The sequence below is a fragment of the Egretta garzetta genome, unplaced genomic scaffold, assembly GCF_000687185.1.
Source record: "Egretta garzetta isolate BGI_Z169 unplaced genomic scaffold, ASM68718v1 scaffold56, whole genome shotgun sequence".
Classification (NCBI taxonomy): domain Eukaryota; kingdom Metazoa; phylum Chordata; class Aves; order Pelecaniformes; family Ardeidae; genus Egretta; species Egretta garzetta.
The window spans coordinates 301,902-318,548 of record NW_009260182.1 but is presented as its reverse complement, the minus strand read 5'-3'; the positions used below and the strand labels follow the sequence as shown (position 1 = coordinate 318,548).

Sequence of the window (16,647 nt, the reverse complement as noted above, 5' to 3'; positions counted from 1 at the left end):
AGGAAAGAGATGGGGGTTCATGGCATTATCATAATTCATAGCCTCTGCAGTCTGCTGGTACCACTCTCTCTCCTGCCTTCTGTACATTACCATCCCTTGAGAACTAAAACCTTTCAGTTTAATAGGGATATGGAGCTCTGTATAGAAGTATTTGGGGAAAATGTAAATTGTGAGGGTAATGGCTTCTTGGCCATAAGCTTTATATGTCCTTCCCTAATTCTTCTAAGTAGGTTCTTTGAAATATCTTCCCTTTCTCCGGCTGGCTTTAGATATATTTTATTCTTCAGCATTGCTTAACGTGCAATTTGCCACACACGCCCACCCCCCATTCACTTTACTTTTTACGGGCGTGTCCCATCTGAAATCTAGGGATATGGAGTGCTGTGTTATTCGTACGTGTGATGCCGTCATCTGTTTGAAATCTCCCTTGGCTCCATAAGGTTTGAATACACAAGAAACAATTCTGAGAAATTGTCTGTGATCTCTTTAACTAGAATATACATTAATAAATACTGTTTAATATTAAAATGGGGACAAAAGGTTTGAATAAACACTCATACTCTTCTTACTTTTTAATACTTAAGTGCAGATACGCTCGTGTAGAAAGGAAAAAAAACTCACCAGGAATGAGAAATGTGTTTCTGCGTGTTATGTTTTCACACAAAGGATACTGTGGATGACTCCATCAAGTGCAATGCCCCAAGCAGTTTGTCTTTGACCTTTAAAAATACAATCTATAGAAAGTACCTTCCCAATGAAGGATGTGCAAACACATGATAAAATAATCCTAGTTAAATTTAGCAGGTACTGTTTAATGATGTGCAAGCGTCTTAGCAGCTGCAGATTAGCTTTACCTGTGATTCTTTTCATACCATTTAATCAGAAGGATTTAAATCATTCCAGTCATGCATTTTTGTTGATACTTTTGGCCTAGAGCCTAGACAGATACAGTTATTTTGGTGAAAACCTGAATGCAAAATAGCAAATTCCATTTTCATATTTACTTTGCAAGACGGCTGCAATTAACACTATTTATTAGAGCCCTTTACCATGGTCTGCACTGAAGCACGTGCCCGAGCCTGCTCATGCAGTGCAGCGCTTCAGCACAGAAGCGATTTCTGGTGCTGGAATGGAGCTGAGACTGCCCTTCCCATCCTCTGCTGCGGGGGTCCCACATGCAGATCAGAGCTTTCACTTCACTGTGAGCAATATCATATCCTCGTATGATTTTTTTTGTTTGTTTTTAATGACATATCTAATAAATATTTGCTTGTCATGTAATCAGATTATTGTTTCTGAAACAGTCGGCTGCATCAAAGCATTTCTCAAGATTTCCCTGATTACTCACAGCTTTTTTAATACATCCATAAATATGAATGTGATCATTCACACTGCATATGGCAATATTGAATGACCTCAGTTGGACTTCCCTGAACTTCTGTATGTGACACAACCCTGTTGCTTTATAGCATTTTTTGTGGGGTTGGTTTAGGGTTTTTTTTTGCCTTAGAGGTGTGATGCCAGTTAGCAGCATGTGTGCATACCAGGTATTGTGGGCACAATTATTGCACCTGCCCATTTAAGATGGATGGCTGATGCTTTTGCAAAGATTATAGGATGCCACAGCATGATCAGCTTTTATCATATTTTAACGTTATAACTGTCAAATGTATATTCTACAAGACTTTGGTTTCACAAAACTTAATTTCAAAGGTTTAAACTTTGGTGTAACATTAGCAGAGCAGTTATTGCTATTACTCAGTGTCTTACAAATTTCAAAAATCATTTGTTAATGAAACTAGGAGACTTAGTTTTTATCTTTGCTGAAAAAGTTAATATAATTTAAAAAATGGGCTATATATGGCCATAATAGTTATCTTTGTGTAAGATTATGTTATTACATTTAATGATTATATTTATTCTTTGAGGTATCAGCCACCTCTGTACTAAACTTTGAAAGTAACAAAAATAAATTTGTCCTGTGGCATGTTTATTGAAGTGTACAGGTAAGTGCAAATGTTCCTTTAGACTTGTCCAGGTCAGTCAGCCAGCTAATTACTGTATGCTCCGGTTTCACAGTGATGGAGACAAGCGGCAGTATATGTCTGATATATGTAGGTATATATGTACAAGCAGCAGTATATGTATGATATAGTCAGGAAAAAAATAATAGTTTGATATGATAGCCGATATACTTTTAAGAGGGGAAATTCATCCCCATCATTATTTCCAGATTGCACAGCATAGCTGTGACAACGTGCAATTCAGTCAGGTGCCAGGGATGCTGAGGTTTACAAGGGAGAAGTTGTAAATCTAAGTGACTCTGTGATATATTCTGTTCCAACTCATTGCTCCTACAAAATTAGGAAGGGAAAGGAATGGAAACACATCTAACCTAGAGCCTTGTGCTGGGGTGATACTTTACCAGTTACAGGAGTCTCCCATCAGATTGGTTTTGAGGCCACCAACTTTATCGGCATCTGCTGTATTTGCAACTGATAAAATGTAACCCTTGCAAACAACAGTAAATGGAAAATGCAAATATCTACAGCACCTTTTGCCATTTTTGCAAGATACAAAAAATGTTTTCTGATATTTGATTTGGACCATGTCACAATTGGAAGGATTGGAATAGAGACTCCCCAGATCTACCCTAGCAGCTAATGGTAGCAAAATTTCTCTCCTTCAGTTCTGGCATGAACAATTTGTTATCTAGACCACAATTAATTACCTGGACCATCTGTCAGGGGAATAAGTGCTGCAGACTCTGTTTCTCAGCTGTGAAGTGAAGATAGTCTAAGGTTTCTATTCCCTTATGTGAGGAATGGAGTAATAAGGAAAGGAAAACAGCAGAGCTGCTGGCTCGGATGTGCCTGGGTGGCCATCAGAGAAGAAGGGTAGGAGCTGCTCCCGCTGGCCTTGAGGGTACCTGTAGCATTGCTCTGCCTGAATGCCCACACGCTGATTAGCACTCGGTACAGCTCTTCCAGGAGTTATCACTCTCTGACTTTATCCTCACACGTAACATCAAAGTTTTCAGTTGTGGAATTAGGCTACGTGATGAACGCTTCTATGACTTGCAGACCAACAGTTTAGCACAGAGAGTTTGAAATAGTCTGAAATAGGGTAATAGTAAGTGAGGCAGGTACAAATATAGGTCAAAAAGTTAATAGAAAATGCTAATGCAAAGACAAGAATATCCCCAACCCATGTCGATTATTCTTCAGCTTTGAAATGAGGTCTCCTGACTCATCTCAAGACTGTGAAGAAGAGTTTCTGTTCGTGTGAGGCAACTTCTGATATTTTGTAATCAGAGGGAAAAAATGCATGCAGCAGTATTTGAGTATATGGAGACTTCTTCATTTGTCTGACTAGTGGATAATTTAAATTAAACATTCTGCATTAAAAAAAAAAAAAGATAGAACATTTTTCCTTGACTGATAAGTGTGACTACTACCATGGGATCTGAATTAAGTTTTTCCCAGTCATTTTACAGATAGATGAGTACTGGTAAGAAGCTGAACTCCAAAGTAGCACTCAGTATCCTTCCCAGAGAAAGGCCAAAAGGCAGGTTTCCAAGTAATATCTATACATATTTTTTTTTTTTTAATCATCTTCTTACTGTAGATTTTTACTACTTTGGGGGGGTCTGATGGCGATTCTTATAATTTACATATTTGCTCACAAATGTGCTTTCTGATCCCCGAATCAAGGCTGGTGAGATGTACTTCTCACTGAAGCATTAATTTATTAAGCCAAAAGCATTTAAAAACGCAGCTTTTAGAGGAAGCCTGAGTAGAAACATTGTGAAGGAGCAGATAACCTCTCTTCTTGACATTATCACATAATTCAAGCTGCAGTTGTCAATCCTAATGAAGGTGGTGATGCTGATTTGAGCATATTGTTTTTATGATATGCAAGAGCTTTGGGAGATATGGAGTCCCTGTTGCTATCATTTATAATTAAAGTGTCCATCACTTCTCTCTGAAAAATTGCGTAGCAAATAAATAATTAAAGACCTGATTCTGATACACTTAGTTGAAATGAGAGAGAGAGACACTTCTGAGAACAGTCCAAATGCAGTAAATGGGATTTCTTCAAAGTAATGATTCAAGATAAATAATACTATTAGATTCTCAGTCAAAGTCAGTTCATGTTTTTTAAGACAGGAGGGAATTCTGGTTTATGTGCTTTAAAATCTAATCCCACAGACTTCTAAGGCTGTTCACTTACAAAGAGCACCTGACATTGTTGATCATGGTTAAACATGTTATCTTTTAAGCACAGTAGAAACTAGTCCTAAAATTAATGGCTAGATAAGTGTTTCCTACTTATTCAAACAGCCAAAGCTAAACAAGTTGTTAATCTGATAGCTTGTATAGTACAGAAACTTTCTAAAGCTTTGTGTTACCTAATGAGTTTATTTTATTACAAATATGTCTGTTTTATAGATTTTTCTTTGATTGTTTCACTGAATTGATATCTAAAAGAAGTGTTGTGCTTAAATGATGTCTCTTTTCATGGTTTCTGAAATAATCAAAAAGGGTTGAGGGGCCTTTTTTGAAATACAAATGATTTTACGTGCTTCCATTGTGTTTCAGTAATAACCTGGCTTTCACAATAGTTGAAATAACTGTAAATATGCAAGTCCCTCGCAGCGTTGGCAGGGAGAATTTCAGTTGATTTTGCTGCCTTGAAATTAACCTTTTACTATCGCATGCGTATGTTTGTCATTTATCCCCTTTTTCTCAGGTGCAAAGAGGGCTACCAAGGAGTCCGCTGTGACCAATTTTTGCCGAAAACCGACTCAATCTTGTCAGATCCAAGTACGTCAAATGTTTTTCTTATATTTTTAATCTATGCTGGAGGCTATTCTTGCCATGCGAGATGACCCTTTGCCTGTTGTCAGAAAGCATATTATGGACCACTGCCGTTATGCGTCGAGAACAGTGTTGCTTTTGTTGGTAGGACAAAAACACATCCTCCAGTCTCTGTGCTTATAAAACATGTTCTGCTGCAGTGGGGCAGGCCATCAGAGGACTGGATTCCTTATGGTTTGGAATAATACTGTCCCTACTTAAAACCAAAATATTCACTTTTCTCTACTTTTGACTCAAGAACAAATAGAATTACATAACCTAAAAGGAAACCAAGTGTATGCTGCAATGTGGTTCCTTCAAAAGACAATGAACTTAGATTGCCTGGAATCGCAGAGTTGATAAACTCCTTGGAAATATGTGATGTCAGCTTACACACAACCCTTTTTTTTTCCCCACTTTTACAAGTGAAGTTGCTCTGTATTTGCAGAGTAAAGGTGTGCTTTCAGGTAGTAATGTGAAGGCAAAGTAACTTTCTGTTACCTTGCTCAGTATATGCCAGAATACCATCTCTGTATATCTTCTCCTACTCCACCGTTGCACTTTTTAAATTCTGTTTACTCACAAAGCTATGTCAAAAATATTAGCCAAGATTAATTTCCTGGAAGTGAATCCATTTACTAATTAATGTTGTTCACCTTAAATTTCTAAATGAAGTAACATGCAGCAAAGGGTCATATCCAATCTCTTGGTTTTGTTCTTATACCTGGAAACTGTAATGTATTAAGTCTTCTGGTTTTGGGTGCTCTTTAAAATTTGATTTGGGTTGTTTTGTGGTTTTTGAAGGATAATGCTTGTTTTTGTAGTCTTTTTTTGTGTGTTCTGTTTATTGTCTTGTGCTTTTCCATGTGAAAGCCTGTTGCCAAAGACACCTGTTGTTTTTAGTTCTCTGTGTTTTATAGCTCCCATTATAGTTTGCTTTGTATTTGGTTGAGCTTTTTCTTTTGCTTGACCTTTAACAGTAAAGTGCAGGGCCTATAATGAATAGGCAGATTTTATCTCTGCCAAGTTGTATGTGCATGCATAAACACAGAATTCGTGTATATGTCAAGGAAAAAGGTACTTTGCTTCCTAAAAGTGGGGGAAAAGCAAATCAATTAACAGGATAGGGTGGTACCTATCTGAATTGGTTTTAACAAGGAACTCCAGCTTTACTCTCTCAAGAGCAGAGGAGCAATTCATACAGATACAATACAAAGCCCAGAAAAGTCTCCCAGATTAAGCTGCATCTAGCAAGGCCAAAAGCCCTATGGTGTTTATGTACTATGGAAGGTATTGTCATTGTTTCTTTGCAGCGTTGTGTTGGTTGCACAGACTCATTTCTCTTGACCTGGGAGACACTGACTTACCCAGGTCGGTTTCTGACTCCACTGTTTCCATAAAATTGTTCAGCCACCTGATCCTGCTCAGTAAACTAAGGTTCTGCTGAAATGTTCTTTTTACGCTCTGACTACAAAGGTAATTTTATTTCATTTTATTGAGGCTTGCTTTCAAAATTATATTATTTAGGGTATCAGGGGACCTTGGCTTGCTGTTGACGTAGATCCGCTGGACATACCTATGACCCAAGAAGGGCCCCTCTTCCAATAAAAATAAAGAAGGTTAATGTGAGTTAGGTACTTTCCCAATGGTTTTTGAAATTTAACTTATATTTAATCCTCATCTGCATTCAGAAGAGGAAAAGCTTCTGTTCAGGTACATTTCTGTGTGTTGGTATAGTGTAATATAGCTCTGTGTATGTACGTGCTTATGCACTTGTTCTAAGCATGCCTAGCCTGAAAGATTGGAAACTTCTTGCTGCAGCCAGACAGTGGCAACATGAACATTTTTCTCAGGAGTTAAACCAGTAATGTATTTATCTCCCCTCTGGAGAGGAAAAAAAATAATACCATGCTGATAATCAGCACTCATGGCAGAAATATTTGCTATTTGCAAATCTGAGGAATGTAAAAAGTATTTGATGCAGTAGTCAAGTGCAATATGATCATCTCCAAGGCTCTGGTGTTGCTTTGCAAAAACTTAGGTTTTGTGGTTGAATGTGTGTTTGGATTAGGAAGAGTACTGCTGAAGGACACTAAAGGATGAATTTGGAGGTTGCTTCAGAAAAAAGCAATTTTTGAAACGCAAGGCTTGATTTTGAGAAGTTGAACGCTGAGATGAGTGCTCTTGTGCCTGGACTGCAAATAACCAACACTGACTGGTGTCAGTCAAGCTTTATAAGCAGGTCCAGCTCATTTGAGTTTTGTGGGATTGCTTAGTAGTAAATGTGTTCAGAACTGCTTATGATGCATCTGATAACAATATTCATCTTATTTGAGGTATACAAGCATGAAATACTGAAGCAATATGTGTTTAATCTTACCTTGTCTGTGATAGTGCAGGTTACATTTTCAGAACTTTCACTTGTCACTGAATGGAAAGTGAATCTGGACCGCAGTCATTCAGAAAATAATGATATTGTCTTAAAATTGTTAGTTATTTACACATGCAAGAGGCTTTTTCTTTAAAAGCGGCCCTCTAAAACACACCAAGCTTGTTCAGCATGGCCACTGTCTCAGGCTGCGTAGTGACAAATGATGTGGTATGGCTCTGCAATATTTTTAACAATACCGGGCCAAACCCACCTTCTTACTTCATTTTACATGTATGTTAGGCAGGTCTTGACTTTACATCAGAGATATGGATACAAATTATGTAATACTTAATATGGATTAATGTATGCTAAATCATGTCCATTTAGCTTAATTAAACTAAACAGTTAAGATACTAACATTCTGTTTTTAGGAAACCTCTTGAAACTACCTAATGGTGTTTCAAAGTTCCTGAATTGGTATCCATGGCTCCTTGCAGTCAGATCTGCCACCTCCTACCTTCCCTCAGGTCAAAGATAGGATCAAATTCATAAGGAAACAGTTTTAGGACACACATAGAGCAATGTCAAAACACTCCCCACACAGACATTTCTACTGGACCTTCAAGCATCGCAGATGTTAACGGCTTCCACTTCCCTTAATTTCTCCACTCTAAAACAGGTTTTCTGGCTATAATGAAAGATGTTAAAAAAAACCCAAACAAACAAAAACCCCAACAACAAAAATCCCTAACCCAACCCAACCTCAAGTAGCTTGAAAACTAGTTTGTTAATCTTGGAATATGGGAGAAACCTGCCCAAATCCATGACAGTGCAACCCATGCTCGTGGTCGTTGTCAGGAGGAGGGAATCTGTCAGCTCTGTTAATGCTGGGTAGGACAAGTCCCTGAACTCTCTCTCAGTCATCATCTCCTTCATCTATGGAGGAAGTACTAATGGGGCGAAGAGAAAAGAAATAGCAGTCGCATGCTGAAGGGAAAAGATAGGAGTATATTTGAAACATTCAGCTTTCTCCATCTGGGCTTAACTTCTCTATAAATATAGTTAATGGCAATGGTAGAGTACTTCTATTTTCAACATTATAAATACAACTTTAATATAACTTTATGTTTCAGTCATTTTTCAGGCATGTGTAGTCCTGTGTGTATCTATAGGATTAGGAATTTATATACAACATAAATTGTACAAATGTACTCATGTACTATCCTTTATAGTGTTCTGGAGTAGACCTGCCTGGCCCAACGAGTCTTGAAAGGTAAGTTGTATGTAGGCTGCAGATATTTCTTTTGATCAATTTTTATACTGAGGCAAAGTATAACCTTTAAAGCTTTGACTGTTCTGTGCAGATGTTCCAAAGTGTTGAATAAGGCATTGAGAATGGGTTTTTCACGTTACCCTTTTTTAATCAAATTATGTTGAACTCTGCCTTCAACTATGTTGTTCTTAACTTAGCATTGAAAACAACTTTCCTATGCAGAAAGTGTATTTCAGTTTTATAACATGCAGTATTAATTTTATATTTAACATTCGAGTTGTCCCATTTGACCTCAGAAGCTTAAGTGAAGAGGGATCCCCTATCAAACATCAGGAATATTTTCTGATCCTTTTTCAAAATAAATGCATTATTTTCTAAAAGGAGAAAAATAGGATGGAAAGCTTACAGGTCATTAAGCCATGGTCCTGCTGTTGCAGTCAACCCCATCATGTAATTCCTTCCCTAAGCTGATCATACTTTGTCTGTAAACCACTTACAATCAGTGTGAACTAGCCACTAGAAATGGGCTTTGGTTACCATCCCTGCTCTGAGGGTTTCAAGACTGCTCAGCTTCCACCCAAAATTTGTGCACAGTCCAAATTTGTCAATTACGTTCTTTCTTAAAACATGCACCTTGTTTCTACGTTGATATTTTTTCTGTTTCCACCATGTTACCCTTTGGGTCTGTTAGACTGGCTTTTTCAAATGTCAGAAGTCCTGTTCCTATAGCATTAGCTATAGCCTGTGGTCATATAATACTTTAACATCTGACAGCATGGCACGCATCATGTTTCCTTTTGAATCTCATCAAAGAAAAACCTGCAAGTGTCATGTCTGGAATCTTCAGTTACTGCTCCTTAGATTACCTCTTTATGTAGCAAAGGATCAAAACCCTTGTCCTGGAAAACTGGGACTGTAAATAAGTAAACCAACTCCAGATAGTTTAAAAATGAAAAAAAATGTTTTTCCAGAAATGTATTCAGAGCCTCAAGACCCACACACATCTCCTCCACAAAAAAAAGAAAAAAGCCCCCAAAACACCCAAAAATAAATCTTGGGGTTTTTGCCTTTTATTTTCTTTTGCCCCTTTTTTTTTTTTTAATTTATTTTTTTTTTCTCTGTTGAGTCTTGTGTTTGTAAGATCATAGGATAATTTAGGTTGAAATAGAAGTCTGGAGAAGTCAGGAGGTTCAGCCTCCCGCTTTAAGTAGAACTTTGAAGTTTCTGCTAACTCCCCTGGACACCATGAAGGTAGGCTGTAAAGGGACTGTTATTAAATAGAGGAAAATAAAGGTCACATTTGCAGAATTTTTATAGGATATATTTTCAAATAATTTGAATAGATAGAATGAATGAAATTTCTGAGTCTTACTGAATTATTGATCTCTTAGAACCTGAATAATGTTTTGCTGTCGGCTTTACTTAAACTTTCTGAATTGGTCAATATTCTTCTTGAATTTGATTTTTATACCTCCTTTTTTGGCTTCTACGAGGCATAGAAGAAAAAAAAGACTTTGCTATTGGAAATCCTTTGAAGGTTGGATGCACATAGTGGCAGTTATGAGAGGAAGAGAATTTAGGGAAGACAGGAGGACTGAGTAGCCCAAGGTGGATATCCGAGTTTTGTAGAGGTCAAGTCCTTCTCAAACAGATTTAATATGGGGCTTGTATAACCCCAAATAGACTTTTTGAACTCTGGATCTAAATCTGAATTTTGTGGCTCAGCTTTGTCTCAGAAAGAAAAGGTCTTTAAGCCCACATGCACTAATTATGTCATCTGTTTAAAACTGTTTTGTATTCAAAAAAGCATATGGAGAGAGCGGCTGCAGACCAAGTTTCTTCATAGTAATTGTCATTTTATGCTGTCTTTTCAATCTAACTGCAAAGAAGAGTGCCACATCAACTGGGTGTTCATAGAATAAAAATTATTAATGTTACTCTAGGATATTAAGCTTTTACAAAAATGAAATAATTAAAAAGGGTTTATTTTGTTGCCGTGTAAAATTAGATTTTTAGAGCTATGTGGTGACAACGGTCAAGTGAAGTCCCTGAAAATGACAAGTTAGTATAAGATCTGTTAAAATCCGTGAAGTGGGTATGACATTTCTCTTAACCATGGTTAAACAAATTTCCTCCAGTTCAAATGCATCACAAATCAGCCTATATTACTTGTTGATACATTAGAGACAGGAAGGAAGGAATTGCCTTAATAGAAATAGCAATAAAGGAGAAAAGCAACATAGTCACTTCAAAAGTTTTAATGAATTTATCTATAGATGAGAAAAGATGCATCACATGAGACACAGGCTGGGGAATATGAAACCTCAGCAAGGTAAAACAAGAAAGAAAAGATATCCTTGGGGGAATGAGGGACGTTTTTTCGCTCCTCTTTGATCAAGTGTGGGTAGAGACTTCAGGATACAGACTGTAAAAGGTGACGTATTTTCAAATTTGAGTTGTGCTGATGCTGTAAAAATTTGCTTTGTGTGAATAGAATGAATCTTATTGTTTGGAATTTGGGGGTTTTTTTTGCTTTAAAATAGGAACTTAGGCTTTGGTCTGCAGAACTGAAATAAAATGCTTAAAACCAGAAGTGCAACATTAACAAAGCATCAGTAAAAGGGTTCGCCACTGATAAATGGAAGCATGAATGTGTTCTCTGTCAGAACATGTCAAAATGTTAAAGCCCAGGAGAAATTAATTGAAATCACAAATTTGGTACCAATGGTGAAGAAAATTGCGCTCAAAACCACTATCAGTTTTGATAATTGTTTCTTACAGTCTTAAAACCAAAATTTTAAATGCATAGGAAACAACTGGAAGTAGTATTTCTTTCTATAGGTAAGCTAACAGTGACTTATACAGAATGTGCAGTATACATGTTATCTACTGATTTTATTTTTAGTTTCTGTGAGTATTGCAGAAGAGATTTTTAAAATCACAAGAGTATTGGTGATCTTCATGTTTCTAATGTAGAGGGGGGAATATTTTAAATGACTTCTAGGATTCTAAGTTTGTGAGTTTGTGTCACTCTTCTCAAGGAAAAGAAAAAGGGGAAAAAAAAGAAAAAAGCCCCCAAAACACCCAAACAAAAATCTTGGGTTTTTTGCCTTTTATTTTCTTTTGCATTTCTACACGCCCCCCACCATAAGGCTTTCTTTCTCTAAAGAATGAAGGGAGTTTATGACTGATTTCAGTTTTCATACTTCAGCTTTAAATGCATTGTCAGCCTTTACCAAATTCATGTCTGTCTGTGTTTTGTATTAGCTAAAATAATATCAATTTACAAGTCACACAGGTTGATTTGGAAAAGTAGAAAAATTCAGTCTGAATTTGACCAAAATCCTTTTGTAAGTTTTCTGAATAATGTTTTGCTGTCGGCTTTACTTAAACTTTCTGAATTGGTCAATATTCTTCTTGAATTTGATTTTTATACCTCCTTTTTTGGCTTCTACGAGGCATAGAAGAAAAAAAAGACTTTGCTATTGGAAATCCTTTGAAGGTTGGATGCACATAGTGGCAGTTATGAGAGGAAGAGAATTTAGGGCAGACAGGAGGACTGAGTAGCCCAAGGTGGATATCCGAGTTTTGTAGAGGTCAAGTCCTTCTCAAACAGATTTAATATGGGGCTTGTATAACCCCAAATAGACTTTTTGAACTCTGGATCTAAATCTGAATTTTGTGGCTCAGCTTTGTCTCAGAAAGAAAAGGTCTTTAAGCCCACATGCACTAATTATGTCATCTGTTTAAAACTGTTTTGTATTCAAAAAAGCATATGGAGAGAGCGGCTGCAGACCAAGTTTCTTCATAGTAATTGTCATTTTATGCTGTCTTTTCAATCTAACTGCAAAGAAGAGTGCCACATCAACTGGGTGTTCATAGAATAAAAATTATTAATGTTACTCTAGGATATTAAGCTTTTACAAAAATGAAATAATTAAAAAGGGTTTATTTTGTTGCCGTGTAAAATTAGATTTTTAGAGCTATGTGGTGACAACGGTCAAGTGAAGTCCCTGAAAATGACAAGTTAGTATAAGATCTGTTAAAATCCGTGAAGTGGGTATGACATTTCTCTTAACCATGGTTAAACAAATTTCCTCCAGTTCAAATGCATCACAAATCAGCCTATATTACTTGTTGATACATTAGAGACAGGAAGGAAGGAATTGCCTTAATAGAAATAGCAATAAAGGAGAAAAGCAACATAGTCACTTCAAAAGTTTTAATGAATTTATCTATAGATGAGAAAAGATGCATCACATGAGACACAGGCTGGGGAATATGAAACCTCAGCAAGGTAAAACAAGAAAGAAAAGATATCCTTGGGGGAATGAGGGACGTTTTTTCGCTCCTCTTTGATCAAGTGTGGGTAGAGACTTCAGGATACAGACTGTAAAAGGTGACGTATTTTCAAATTTGAGTTGTGCTGATGCTGTAAAAATTTGCTTTGTGTGAATAGTATGAATCTTATTGTTTGGAATTTGGGGGTTTTTTTTGCTTTAAAATAGGAACTTAGGCTTTGGTCTGCAGAACTGAAATAAAATGCTTAAAACCAGAAGTGCAACATTAACAAAGCATCAGTAAAAGGGTTCGCCACTGATAAATGGAAGCATGAATGTGTTCTCTGTCAGAACATGTCAAAATGTTAAAGCCCAGGAGAAATTAATTGAAATCACAAATTTGGTACTAATGGTGAAGAAAATTGCGCTCAAAATCACTATCAGTTTTGATAATTGTTTCTTACAGTCTTAAAACCAAAATTTTAAATGCATAGGAAACAACTGGAAGTAGTATTTCTTTCTATAGGTAAGCTAACAGTGACTTATACAGAATGTGCAGTATACATGTTATCTACTGATTTTATTTTTAGTTTCTGTGAGTATTGCAGAAGAGATTTTTAAAATCACAAGAGTATTGGTGATCTTCATGTTTCTAATGTAGAGGGGGGAATATTTTAAATGACTTCTAGGATTCTAAGTTTGTGAGTTTGTGTCACTCTTCTCAAGGAAAAGAAAAAGGGGAAAAAAAAAAAAAAAAAGCAAAACCCTCTACCGTGAGAGCAGTTTCCAAACAGCATTGAATCAAATTACTTTAATTACTTTCGTGTTCAGTAACAGAGCTTTTTCCCCCTATTTTCACTGAATTCCAAATCCTTTAAAAAAACAACCAGCAATGAGTTTGAATAGATTTCTACACGCCCCCCACCATAAGGCTTTCTTTCTCTAAAGAATGAAGGGAGTTTATGACTGATTTCAGTTTTCATACTTCAGCTTTAAATGCATTGTCAGCCTTTACCAAATTCATGTCTGTCTGTGTTTTGTATTAGCTAAAATAATATCAATTTACAAGTCACACAGGTTGATTTGGAAAAGTAGAAAAATTCAGTCTGAATTTGACCAAAATCCTTTTGTAAGTTTTAAAGGAACATCAGTTCTTTATTCTTCTCTGTTTGTCTCTTCTTCTGGGAGACAAGAATGTATTGGCATCTGATTGCTCAACCTTTTTTTTTTTTTTTATTTTCAGAACTTTTCATTTAGAGTCTCATAGTATGTCTGGTTTTAGGCCATAGGTGGTGGTCTGTAATTCAGCTTGTGAAGACTGCATGTCTGTAGAAATTCATGAAGAGAAGCTGGAATCAGCTAGATGCAATATCTTTGACAGCAGGAAAAAAAGCCAAACAAACCTCAAAACCATTTGTTTCCTTCTCCTTCTTTAGAAATTGTTTGTATGTAGAAGGATAATAATGAAATTGAAAATTCCTTTTATTTGAGCTCAGTATAAATCCCAAGGAAGACAGAAAATGGAGATATCTAGCAATGCAAATCCCAGTCAACCAAAAGTTTTAATCAGTATATCTTCCTGTAAGCCGTAGATGCTAGAAATCAAGAAGGAAATTACAGCCACCCCATACAGAGGAGTTTGAAGGCTGCCTTTCCAAACTACCATTCATCTGTGAAATTTGGACTTGCATCTAGTTAAAGAATTTCTAGCTCTTTGTGTAGTGATTTTTGCACGTGTATTTTAAGGAAACTTACCATATGATGGCAGAAACACTCAACGGCGGCTTGTTACACAACAGCCACAGCAGATGGCTGTGAAGAGAGGTTACAGTCTTATATAAGGGACGGAGTTGTGAATCTCGCTCTCCCGCTGGCGAGCCTGCTCTGTCACGAGTGCGGGGTTCATCTCGGTGCCCGAATGAGAGGCGGTGCAGCACTTTGGTTAAACAAGCACCTTCTGAAGTGATGAGCCTCTAAAACATCAACTTCTATCTGTTCCTCTCACAAACGCGTTATGATTTCCTAAATCTGCTGTTGGCCATCCCGTGTCTGGAAAACCGTAAGTATATAGCTTGAAGTATATGTTCTGTGACACTCTGGAAGCTTCTAATTTAGCCTGTTGGTCTGAGTAACTAACTTTTCTGACTTGCATACTCTTCATACTGATGGTACGTTACTGTTGGTGTCACTCTTCCACCGTATTTCAGAAGGACTTCTCTGATTTTGCCTGGATGGACAGGGTGCAATCAATCATTTGACTTGTCAGATCACATTTTCAGGCCTTCTAAGAGGAAAATTCAGCAGTGCAGCCACCATAGTTCTTCATGCTCCGGGAAAAAAGTATAAGCAAAGATGGGTCACCCTGAGATGATATATAGGAAAATCGCACAAAACACAACAGTGATTTAGCTGAAAAGCATTTGTTTCATCAGGTTCTGTCTTTGTAAATTGGCTACTCAGTTGTCCAAATAGCGTTTTGCTTTAGCAATACCATTTCACTTTATGTCAGTGATTTAGTCACACTTTTGATGTTAAATGCCTCAGGATTTGTTGAGCTGGTATAGTACAGGTTTCATAAAGATGTCATAGCCCGTTCCAGGAGCTAGTAAGAACACATGGAGAAAATAGATGAATTTCCCATATTGGCAACTAATCTTACACCTTTTGAATGTATCTGTATTAAATCTAAGTATGAACTGGGTGTTTTGCCACCTTCTCTGTGTGGTTCTGTATTTAAATGATTCTAGTAAAAAAATGCAGCAGTGCATGTACAAATATATCATGAAGTTGTGGGGTGCCTGATATGCTGATCTGTCCTGCTCGCAGTACAGTTACATGACTGTAAGCGATAAACAGCAGGAAGACAAATTCTGCACTGGTTCTTACAGGCACAAAGCTCAAGATCAGTCCAACACACACTATCTTGAGAGTAAAAACATTAAGGGGCTCATACATGAGAGCTAAAGTTTCCTCTGAGAGGATTTCTGCCGAGTATCCTGATCATCTTCCCCAAACTAATACTTTGTAAGAGCCTCTACGCTCTTAACTGATCTTCACTGTTTGTATTAAGTCCTTACTCCGCTACCAGGATGCTTATTAAGGCAATTATTGGTGTTAGACTTTTCACTTCACATGGAGCTTGTATCAGTGTTGATTCAGCTCATTTGAACAATGTCTGCTTATTAAGGAAAATGTGGAGTAAGTATATCGTTCCATATTCTTGTCGTAAGCATTCTGTGGTGTTGTGAAGACCAGCTGCTTTGGGGGTAATGTGTATATGCATATCTTCCTAGGATAATGGCAGCCTTACTGAAAACATTAGGGGTCAGCATTACTATGAGCCTGATTACCACATCAAGGTAATTATTTTCTTCTATGGCTCCTGAAGGCATTTTCAGGCTCATTTCTCAGGCCTTCCATAACAATCATATTTGGCAACAGGGAACAGCCATTTCTGGTTAAAATTTCACTATGCAAACCTAGTAATTTTTGAAACTTATTCTCTGGATCAAAAAGATCAAATGGAAAAATCTCAGTCTCACTAAAACCGGTAAATATTTTATTAATGAATCTTTTGAGGTTGCATTGTCCCATCGTGACTTTTATTCCATCTATGACTGCTATTTTGCTAGAGGTTTTTGTTTTGACCATTGGGAGGTTGAAATTGCCAACCATGAGGATAGGTATTCATTTTCTTCAGTGATAAATTTGATCAGGGAAATAGTTTCTTAAAAGACAAACCAGATCAGTGTTGTCCCAGGAGCAAACCAAAGAACAGATTGTAACAGGCAGTTCTTGATGAAATTGTTTACACTGGGAGGACTTGATTCACTTCCAACATTTGCAGAGAGCACCCTGCTCCCA

General features: G+C 37.0%; 1 protein-coding gene across 1 annotated transcript in view; it reads left to right on the top strand.

The window, feature by feature from the left end:
- NRG3 (neuregulin 3) overlaps nucleotides 1-16,647 on the top strand; it is a 251,987-nt gene that overhangs the window by 132,416 nt on the left and 102,924 nt on the right. Inside the window, exon 3 of the mRNA XM_009641852.1 lies at nucleotides 4,753-4,826. Within this exon, the coding sequence (XP_009640147.1) occupies nucleotides 4,753-4,826 (74 nt within the window). The remainder of the gene's footprint in view (nucleotides 1-4,752; nucleotides 4,827-16,647) is intronic.